Below are 12423 nucleotides of genomic sequence, written 5' to 3' on the forward strand. Positions count from 1 at the left end.
TTCATTAACTAGTTATTCGTATGCCTTTGAGCGTGTAACGCCCTCTGTCTTTTTTAATTTTGAGATATTAGGCAAATGTGTACGATTATACAGCCATACTCGATTTGTTTGTCGTTTTTTTTTTGTTTAACCGTCAACGATAATACAACGTATTAATGTGTGTTACATTAACTGTGAAATGAATGGGAGAGTCTATATTTCATTTATAACATATATTATAAATAACATTCAATAGTATTAAATAAATGAAGTAGCTACATGTTTTTAGTTGTCCGCCATTTTGAGTTTTGATGATGTTCCAATATATGTACATATTACAAATATCACTTTTAGTAACATTAAAACATTTTAGTTCTGAGTTGTATACTAAAAAATATTAAATTAAATTGATTTAGAATAAATTTTATTATACAAAGTAAAAAAGGCATTTTGATAACGTTTTAGCGTAACACATTTAAAGCATGTCAAAATCAACATCCTTGAGTTAACGTGAATTCGTTGTACAAATAATGGTTAGCACACCGCGTCGACCAGTCAACAGCTTTGTTGTGACCATGATAACTATATTTTTAAACCTTATATAAAAGCATCTTTGACAGATGTTTGTTTATAAAAAAAAAAAACTAAAATCACTTTTGGCGGTAAATCGAAAACCACAATGACATTTATAAGATACTGATTGATTAATTAATATTGAAATAATGCTGAAAGAATAACTATATTGTTGTTTAAAATAATCTTAATTTTGAGGTTTAATTAATTATAATGAGACTTTGAATAGTGTATGACTTTCTATTGTTTTCATTTTTATTAATTTATAATTTAATTCAAATACGTATATCTTTCCATATTTTTTTTTCACATATTATATACTAGTTATATGCAGCTTCTCTCGTGTTTAAGGGTGTGTAAGGCAAAAAAATAGGCTATGTCCATTCTTGGGGCTCAAGTTTGCTTATTACCAAATTTTACCAAATTCGGTTGAGCGGTTTGGTCGTGAAAGAGCGACAGAAAAACATAGTTAATTTCACATTTATACTATTAGTAAAAATTATTTATATACTTAGATTTCTCAATTTATTTAATCCTTAACATTTTATGGTTTTCCTACAACATGCAAACTGTCAGGCGAACAAACAACGCCTTCGCTTTCTATTAGAACGAGACAAACAATGAAAGAACGAGACAGCATGACGACAATGACTCATTCTGTTGCTATCGCGAATTTTGTGTCACTGTCATGTAGAAGAGCCGAGATGGCCCAGTGGTTAGAACGTTTGTACCCGCAATCATCTTAACCGATGATTGCGGGTACAAACCCAGGCAAACAACGCTGTTTCATGTGCTTAATTTGTCTTTATAATTCATCTCGTGTTCAGCGGTGAAGGAAAACATCGTGAGGAAACCTGCATGTGACAAATTTCATAGAAATTCTGCCACATGTGCATTCCACTAACCCGCATTAGAACAGCGTGGTGAAATATGTTCAAAACGTTCTCGTAATAGGGAGAGGAGGCCTTTAGCCCAGCAATGGGAATTTACAGGCTGTTGTTGTTATTTTGTTGTTGTTTGTCATGTAGAAGACCGTTGACAGGAGAGATGGTTCAGTGAGTAAAATGTGTCAGTCCTTAGTTTAAGATAGCAAGTCAACGTTTTAAGAAGTTTTCCCGACCATTTAATTTATTTTAATCCGAGTCTGCCATATGTTTATCCACGATACCGTGTTAGAGATGCATGACGGCATAAGCTCTTGCTAACAGCTGTTTGACATTTAAACAGTTAATTTTTTTTGTGGGAATCATTTTAGACGACGACTGAAAATCTAAATATTCTTTATTCAATTAGACTTATAAAAAGCTTTAAAATCGTCATGCATTAAATACAAATATGCTACCGGTTCGAAAGGTAGATTCTTGCGAGAAAAATCGGTAAGAAACTTATAAACTTGTGAAATGAAACGCTACTATTTCATAATGGTTACTTAACTTACACTAAATATATAGAATCTAAGTAGAATTAATAATAATTGAGTTCTTGGCTCAAATAAACTCAAATAACATTACAAATGGCGTTCGTAACTCCGCTCTCCAAGGTTGAAATAAACATTCGGTTGTGTATTACAATTGTAATTCACAATTTCAATTGCCAGATGGCTGGCAATCGTATTATATTACCGGATCAATGTATCGAATTATATATATCAAGATTAATACTAGCATCGAATGAATTTATTTTTAAAGTTTTGTAATAATGAGGTTTTATATAATTGAAAAATATGAAAGTATTTTTTGAATTTCGAATGTGTCACTAATTTTGATCGATGAAACTGTTATATGAATTTTGGAAGTAAAAATTAAAGTGGATATAAGTAGTTAAGTGTAATAGTGTTGTATTATGAATAAAGATATATTAATCATATCTTAGTAGTGCACAATATAGCTGAGTTATTAGCAAATCGCATGAAATACGTAAATGTAAGGGTTGTTTACCTTTTTTCCTACTTTCATTAGAATAGAGTATACTTTCATTCCTTATAAACGTACCTATCGATTTATCAACAAGAACAACAACAACAGCCTGTAAATTTCCCACTGCTGGGCTAAGGCCTCCCTTTAATGCATATGTGGCATAATTTTTATGAAATTAGACACATGCAGGTTTCCTCACGATGTTTTCCTCGGTGACCACGAAATGTATTATAAACACAAATTAAGCACATGACAATTCAGTGGTACTTGCCTGGGCTTGAACCCGCAATCATCGATTATCGATTTATCGAACTCAAATCTATACATATAATAAAATTGTAGTGTCTGTTTGTAATATTAAAATAGCCCTTTTTACTCAATGCATATGTACACACTACATATAACAAAATAACATTTTTTACAATTTTCGTCGGTCTGTCTGTCTGTTTGTTCCGGTTAATCTCTGGAACGGCTGGACCGATTTTGTCGGGATTTTTACTGGCAGATAACTGATATAATAGCTACAATAACTTAACTTTAGTAACTTAGGCTACAATATTTTGTTTGCGGGCACCGCTAGTTCCTTAATAAAATATCATTTGTAACCAATTATAAAACTATGCGATCTTGTGTGAAATCTATAAGAATAATTTTCGAAACGACAGCTATAAATTCGAAGAGTCTTAACAAAATCAACTCGCTTACAAATACGTTATTTATTGACGTGCTATCACGAACCTCCCTATCAACTAGGGTAGCTTTGAAATCTAAATTAACTGCTATTGTTAGGGAACGAAGTGTTGTATTATTGTATAACATAACACCTGATAGTATACCACCGTCCATAGACAATAGCTCTGTGGGCATTAACCATTTTACATTGCCAATGCGCCAATCTTTGGGAACTAAGTTACGTCCCTTGTACGTGAATTTACACTGGCTCACTCACAATTCAAATTGAAACACAACAATGCTACTGTGGTAGATTATTATCTAAGGTACAACCCTACGACCAAGTAAATAATAATTGTTACATTAGTTTCTCGAGTTGATTGATATAACTCACCCTTAATTAAAATTAATTTAGTTAATTTCTTAACGCGGCTGTACCTTAAGTTTAGATTCACCCCAAGCCAAGACTATATTATAGTTTGAAATGCTCTGATAGTGAGCCATTCAGGACATTGCCTTTTTATATGTTACTATGTGTATATCGAGCCTGATGTCATTCAGTCTATTTTATCTCGCGATAACTGTTATCATGTTTTCAACTTCTAGGAGTGCTATTACTGTGAATACTACAATATATAGTTCATATATTCGTCTATAAGCCATTGACGGAATTTAACATTCATTTAGTTAATTATATGTTTCTGAAAAAAATGTCATGTTTTTTTATATAATCTGTTCCGCGCCGTTTATAGTCTTTTAAAATAATTCCCCCAAACAGTGTGTAGCCTAATGTTGTCAATTGATGGGCTATCCAGAAATGAGTATATTCCAAATCTATAATAGTCTACTAGAGTCTGAGTCACTTTTCTGGTTTAAAGTTCAAATTAATCTAATAATTATTAATAAAACTTTGTTAGTGTATTGTGTGTGTGTGTTTTACAACAGACGCTTTTTTTGAGTCGTAGTCATATAGTAAACAATTAGCTCATCACTATTAAAATCTAGAAGATATTTCTTTACACAATTACTTTCAGATCTGATCGTTTCAACTGCGAATAGCTCAAGGATATCATTTGAAATCAGAATCATATAGTTTTAATATAACTTATAATTAACATTTCGTATGTGTGCGTTTTATAATGCAAGATTGCTATGATTATCGCTATGGTTTCACACATTGAAAAAAATTATAGTTACACACATAACTCTTATGCGAGTTAGCGTGTGTGTGTATTGTGAGTATGGTACGGTATATGTTAAAAAACCAACGCATGTTATAGATAAGATAACAAAGATTTACCTTTAGGAAAATGAATACAAAAATTTATGAAGTTATATATTTGATATACCTACTTGATTAATAACTTCTTTGTTAAACGCATTCCTTACATCGCCATTATTATATTATTATTATTATATTTTTATATATTTAATTACAAGATTTCTTTTACTGTATTGCAATCATAAGGATATTCCGTCGTATTGGCATAGGAAAAAATCGTTCAAACCAAGTCAAATATCACACATAGTTTCTTATCATGAAATGTTATAAATGTATAACCTTGAAACATGTTTTATTATTCCATTATTTAAAAAATATGCCATCAATGTCATATCAAAGTCTACGTAATTCATTCAGACTTTTACAAGCACTTTTGAAACGTCGTTTTATAATGTCTTAAATACTAGTTGCTAGTCTTGACTTCTATCGGCTTTATTTCTGGCATACAACGAGTTTAACTCCTTTTGATAGCTGATGATGTATAGCCTGTAGCTCTCCTCAATAAGTGGGCTATAAAATGTTAAAGGAATTTTTCAAATCGGACTAATAAGTCTTGATATTAGCTTTCAACCAAACAAATAATAGCTTCAATTTAACATAATATTAGAATATTATAAAAGGATGTAATCACTTCGGATTATGAAAGAGCACTTGGGTTTGCGTACATACTTGATTTCAATGTTTCCTGCGCAATTGGCAATTTCCATCAATAATAATAATAGAATAATATAAAAGTTAACAGTCTGTAAATTTCCCACAGCTGGGCTAAGGATTCCCATCCTTTTGAGGAGAAGCGTATTTTACTAAAATACAAACCTCCTCAAAAGGAGTTCGTTTGCTGGAATATTTGTAATATTAAATTATTTATAGAACTATTGATTTTTCTGCGAATACTCGTAGGTAATTGCTGCACTTAAGTAAATTGCATGCATACTTGATTTAAGTACATAATACATTTAATTATATATAAAGACCCGTGTGTGAATTTGTTCATAAAATTAAGCGTTTGGGGACTTATTTTGCACAACAGGGTATTTCAGAAAATGCTATAAAGTTAATACTAATTTTATGTAAAACTATTTGTTTAGTATTATTGTAATGGTAATCTAGCCTCAAGATTTCTCAACGAATGGGCTATAAAAAGCAAAAGTCACAATATTAAATCTCGAAATTAGCTCAGTCAAAAAAACAAAACCTTGACATAAAAGGCGTAAAAGCTTTCTTTCTGTCTGTTTGTGACTAGTTTATTTGAAAAGGAGTTCTTTTCAAATAAACTATATAGAAGTTATATATATATGTATATCTATGATACTTAAACTAGAGGTGATATATAACAATATGTATTCCAACCTAAGCTGAGGAGTCACACGTTTGATCCTCATTTGCTTTACCATCGATAATTATAATAATAAAGGATGATTACATTTTTATATGTTTTCAAAAATTCAATAATTAATATTGAGCCAAGGCCCGTTTCAATATTCTTTATTGTTTATATATAGCTTGGATTTTATTAACGGCCTGTTGAAAAATACTTATAAACATTCTGTATAAGTACATAATATTGTACATATGACATGACAATTTCCAAGCTAAGCCACTTAACACGAGGTTATGTATCATAGCGTCAATGTTAGATGATTATCGTGTTTATAGGTCAATGGGTGAGGTCCTGACCTTGGTAACGTCTGCCTGTTCACACCTGTTCTCCTGGTACATGTTGGTTAATTAAATAAAGCATGTCCTATTAATTTACGAGATCTGTAATCTTTTACTGGGGTAAACACTTGACAAATGATTTATTTTGCTGATAGGTATTTAAAATTATAAAATAATTTATTTGATATAAATGTACTTCCCCGTTTTCAAGGAAATGTTAGTAACATTACATAAAAGGACATTACTAGGTTAATAGTCCAACCAAAACCTTACAACTGTAGATTACAGTCATCTAGTAACAAATATGAGACAACATCACATACATTACACTGATCCAAATGTAAGAAGCTAAAGCACTTGTGTTAAAAAATCAGAAGTAACGACGGTACCACAAACCAGAGCCAAGACAACATAGAAAACTAATGATAATCTACGTCGATTCGTCCAGGAATCGAACTCGGGATCTCGCAGTGGCGTACCCATGAAAACCGGTGTACATATTACCCTACCACAGTCTACAATCATCTGCATTGGAAATCTTAATTGAAATCTTAATATAAATATTTTGACTGATTTGATTGTTCATAACTTCTAGGGACTGCAGACCTCAGTTTTTGGTATTAGTTTCATCTTCTGAGGTTAAGGATCTTAACTGGCTGATAGACAGACAGATGGACAACGAAGAGATCTTATAAGGGTTCCTTTTTTGCTTAAGACGTAGATACCATATAGTATAAAAGTGTCAGGATTAGACGTATTAAGAAAATCAAAATCAAATAAAATCAAAATACCCTTTATTGTACACCAATAAAGTAGCGATCTCTTTCAGGCAACCTTAAAGCAAATGAAAATTTATCAATGTTTGGACTCGAAACAGCACCCTTTGATTGTTCTAGCCACTGAACCATCGTTCTGATCAAATGTTAGATAAATCAAATAAAAGGCATTCGATACCTCGTTATATGATAGATTACGTATTAGAAAACAATGGGTTATTTGATTACTTAAAAGAATATTGGGTTAAGATTGGGCAACACTTTGCAACCTTCACTATATCAAATAACTGTTAAAAATATAATACCTCCTTTTACAGAAACTCATTCTCTTAAAATTTGAGACGTACATTCGAATTAAGAAATACTTATATGTTACCTTGGCCCTTAAGGAATGATTATTGTTCGCACTTAGTCACTTATTTATGTGAGGTTAAAGTTTATTTCGGAGATAATTAATGGGATGCTTTATGTATTGCAGGTGTTACCACATCGTGGTGGACATATATGTAGTATATATTAACATATGAAATGCTTAAATATATACAAATATGAATTAAAAATATTTACTGTATAAATCTTGACCGCGTGGAATGGTGGCAAGAATGCTAGCAGCATTTCCCCGTTGAATCGCAATTCCGATCCTCTGGGCAAAAAACGAAATATCCCTCCTGTCACCAGTGGAGGCAATGAAGCGAGGCGTTATACTATTGACGAATCTTTTTGCAGCACTACTCCAAGGGTGTTTCGACAGCAAATAGGACAAAAAGGTTTAATTTGAACAAACAATCAAACAAATAAATATATACATAGTTGGTCAATAATCTCAAGATAAAACCCTATTCACATGAAATCCAAATATCCGCTTCCCATCAAATTATAGGAATATAAATGTGTCAGGTGGATTAGTTAAATATTTATACTTTTTAAAAATATATGTGTCTAGGGTAGAGAATCAGTTTGTATTTGCGGACTGTAAGCTAGACTAAATACAATGATTTTTTATTTTATTTAATCACTAATGTTGAAAAAGAGTAACTATCAAAACCGATATTCTGTAGATTAATAGCTTGGGTGATAATTTAAAATTTAAAACCGGCTAATTTCTGGAACGGCTGCACCGATTTGGACGGGACATTCACTAGCAGATAACTGATATAATAAGGAGTAACTTAAGCTACAATAATATTTTTTTTTGTTAATTTCAAACGCGTACAATGTTACGGGCACAGTTAGTTGCTTCATATATTTGTTAACACTTAGAATAATCGATTAAAACATATTGGATACAAGTTAATAACAGTAAAACATCGTAATAAAAGTGTTTAAGTACAAGAAACTTAACGATTTTAGTTATTAAGTTTTACATTCGAAGTTTAATTTAACGTTAACGTGACTAGACAGGTTTAACTTTTAATTCAAACAATTAATGTGTTTAACCGTTCGGAAACTGTTTTTGATTGCAGGCAAAGTAATTATTTCATAAATTACGAACGCAGATGAAAAAGTGATTGAAAGTTTCGATGAATGAGGATGTTCGTGGAATCTGATGCTAAGTGGTCATTTATATTGAATATTTTTTGTAGATACTTCTCAGGTTTTAGGTTTTTTGTACGAACATATACTCTATTCCAATAATACGAGGAAAAAAGCTAAATATACTTATAACATTTCACAGAAAATTTACACGATATCATTGGTAAAGAGCGACGAAACTGTTATCGGAATTTTGGAAGCAAAATTACATTGGAAATTTGTCAACTACAAATAAGTGTAATAGTTTTGTATTGTAAGTAAAGATGTATAACGCAACTACGCATAGTAGTACACAATATAGTTGAGTTATTAGCAAATCGCGTGAAATACTTAAGTTTGAGGTTTATTTAGCTTTTTTCCCATTACCATTGGAATAGGTTATATGGTAGATTTGTTGTCAATCAAAAAGCAACTTTAACTATTTATATTGAAAAGCGATATTGGCTTGTTATAGGTGTTATGTTCTTTCTTTTGGGTATAACAATATTTTGGGACGTAAAATAAACTTTATTGCTTGTGCATTATGTATTTAATGCTTGTATATAAGTGACCAATTAACATTACTTAATCAATTCGCTTGTTAGCCTTCCTATTTGAAAGGTATTAGTTGTTAATCCAAATGGTACCATAAAATACCGTATAATAATACCATGAGAACAAGCCTCTAATTATGACTTGATAATCTTATAGCGAAACATAGCTCTGAGGCGGATGGTCAGTCGGTGGTACCACCAAATGAACTCTTGAATTATAGTTGGTAGATTCACTTAAAATACAAATTTTTTTGATGAATGAATGAATGAAAAAATTGTTAAATGACGATTCAAAAGTGCTTGTAAAATCCTACTTGAATGAAGTATATTTTGATTTGATTGATACGTTTCTTCTGTTAGGGCAAAATTTATATTTATGGTTATTAAATGTCTGCAAATATGAATAGACTGATATTCAAAAGTATAGCTATATATAAAATCTATTTTTGCAAATTAATTAATACCATTATCTTTTTCTCCAAAATTTTATTCTATTTTGGTTTACTTAATTTATACAAATTTCTTCACCTTCCGGCAAGTAGCAATCAATTACGTCGAAACCGGTTTAAACTGGTTCGGATGGCAACAAAAATCGCTGCATCTTAAAAAACTCGAAGCGCATTTGAATCAACAGACAATTTTTTCTCACTAACAAGATTACAAATGGTTAGGTCTGTTCTTCGATGTATCTGAAACATCAAAGACTCGGAAGGAAGCCGCTAGTCCAATAAATAATGGTTATTTTTATACTAACCCCTCGTAAGTACGAACATCCGTTATAGATGGGTTATTAAAAGATGCTATTGATGATTTTTTTTTTATCTATGCCAAACACTGACAGTTTGATACAGATTATAAAATCGTTATGAAACCTTCTTTGTGTTTCCGTCGTGAGATGCTGGAGCCATTTACAAATTAAAAATATGTCTACTATTTATTTTTTTCCATAATTCCGTCTATGCTAATCTAATTATTTTAACTTGGGTTAAGTCATTTGGAGGAAAATTAAAAATTGTGAAAAACTTTTTCCCAAATTTCTACTAAAAATATTTTCCCAATTACCTAATCATATAGTATACGTTTTTATATAGGTAGGTAAATTGGCAAATACAGCACCTAAACACCACAACTGTAGACATAGGCGCCGTAAGTCATTACCCTTGTGATATTACCTTTAAAATTAAAACAAAAAGTTACCTAGCCACCAGTGTAATACGAAATATGAGTTTTTCCTCTAACTATATATGTTTAGTGATACAACATATTAAGCATCAAACGTGCTTTATCGCGTCCGCGTGAGACGTCTGTTCGTCTGTCGAAAGCTGACCCGCCCTTATCTATTTTATGACTCCCAAATAGGAACACTATATGATATAATGTTACTGGTGACCCGTGGCATGTAACAGAAATTACTAAATCAAATCAATATGTTTATTGGAAAACTTATTGCTTAATAGCGAATTTTTCGAAGCTATCTTGAATAGATATCATCTAATTTAAAAAAAATATATCAAGACAAAATCAATTTAATAAATATCGTTATTTAAACAATGATCTGGGATGGCCCAGTGGTAAGACTGCGTGCATCTTTACCGATGACTTCGGGTTCAAACCCAGGCAAGCACCACTATATATATATGTGCTTAATTTGTATTTATAATTCATCTCGTGTTCGGCGGTGAAGGAAAACATCGTGAGGAAACCTGCACGTGTCTAATTTCTTCGAAATACTGCCACATTTGCATTCCATCAACCCGAATTGGAACAGCGTGGTGGAATATGTTCCAAACCCTCTCCTCAATGGAAGAGGAGGTCTTAGCCCAGCAGTGGGAAATTTACAGGCTGTAACTTTTTTTTTTAAACAAAACTTTTTGAAAATAATTTGACATTCGTCTTGGTTTAGTCTTAGTTTATGGGTGTGGACGCAAGTAATCCATGAGTTTATCTATACAGTAGCTTGATATTGAACATAGCTCTGCTATGATTCAAAATTCCTTATAAAAGCCTGCTTGAATAAAGTATGTATTTGATTAAGTAACATATAGGTAAATGTTATATATAATTACAATTAAAAAGAACTAGTATTTTGTGCTAATAATCCAAATTAAAAAAAAAAGAAAAAAATAATAATTTATTATTAATAGATAAATGATAAGTTACAATATCATCATATCTATTTTAGTTTATATATGAAAATAGCATATGAACGTAAATGACCTTTGCTTTGCAATTAATATAATTGCGTTTATTACTAATTATAGTCGGAGATAATATATCTAACACGACCGGAAATGAAGCCGCGACCTTTACCGTTATTGACATAACTATATCTCGATTCAAGCCTTGGGATATAAGAAAAATATTTATTGACTTAACCCTTTACTTACCCCCGAGTATCAAACACTAATACATAAAATTATATGATATAAATGTAATATAATATAGCAATCAGAACTAATTTAGAAATCTAATGGTTTAATTTTCGTTGGAACGAAGTAATTTTATACGGCTTTCAGTGAATGAACTTACAGAAATCGTTCTGTCTCTTTCTGTTTTCTACGTCTTTATTCTTTCTTAGTAGAAATTAGTTTGAAAACGTTTTAATTTCCTCGAAAATGTTGATAACGATTTTGATATTGTCATACACGGTTATTGCGGATGCGCCTAAGAAAAACATAGATTTCTCAGTCTTTATAATTAATTTATAAAGCATTACGGTATAATAATAAAATATGATAATAAAAAATGGACGCCATATTTTTTTTGAAACTTCTAATTCTATGTTATTATTTGAAAAAGAAATGCTGCATATGCTGTTGTCCGTTACCTAATTGGTAATGGCTAAACATTACCGGGAAATTAAGGAATCAATGGAGATTTAGATTTTAGAATTTTAAATATAGAACATTCACCAACACCAACACAAAATGCACAGATAGAGAAAAGGTTTTATATGCGAAAAATAAATCGGTAATTAATTTAACGATTACTTATTTAATGAAACTTAATAATATAATTTTTTTTTACAGATAAACGAATTTCAAGTGCCTGGCGTGGATTGTGATGTGCCTTGAGTGAGTGTTAAAAGTGCCTAATAAATATTTAAACTCATATTTTTTAATAATTTTGAAAGCAGTGATCTAAGTGCCAATACGATGGAGTTGAAGAGGCTGTCTATATGTATGGCGTTGTTCTTGCTGGCGTACATCGCGCAATGTTCAGGTAATACTCTTTATTTTTTAAAACTTAAGAACAAACTTTTCAGCCTAAAATATGTGTGTAACTCTTTCAGCCAAATGTCATTAATTCGAAACAAATATTCAAAGATCGGTGAAAAACAAAATGGCGTTCGATTTTGGCGCCAAATTATCTACTAAGAAAATTAACACTGAGATTTATAAGCCATTCGATACTGTATATAAAAGCAAGTCATTGTCTTTTTAAATAGCAGGTTATAAAAAACATCTAGATGACTAATCCACGAATCTTTCGTTCCGCTA

General features: G+C 31.2%; 1 protein-coding gene across 2 annotated transcripts in view; it reads left to right on the plus strand.

The window, feature by feature from the left end:
- Positions 1–12423, plus strand: part of LOC124540719 (limbic system-associated membrane protein-like) — a 167106-nt gene that overhangs the window by 16358 nt on the left and 138325 nt on the right. For both annotated transcript variants that reach the window (XM_047118401.1, XM_047118402.1), the window contains exon 2: positions 11953–12145. In XM_047118401.1, the coding sequence (XP_046974357.1) occupies positions 12079–12145 (67 nt within the window). In that variant the 5' untranslated portion in view covers positions 11953–12078. The remainder of the gene's footprint in view (positions 1–11952; positions 12146–12423) is intronic.

This window comes from Vanessa cardui, chromosome 26, assembly GCF_905220365.1.
Source record: "Vanessa cardui chromosome 26, ilVanCard2.1, whole genome shotgun sequence".
Taxonomy (NCBI): Eukaryota; Metazoa; Arthropoda; class Insecta; order Lepidoptera; family Nymphalidae; genus Vanessa; species Vanessa cardui.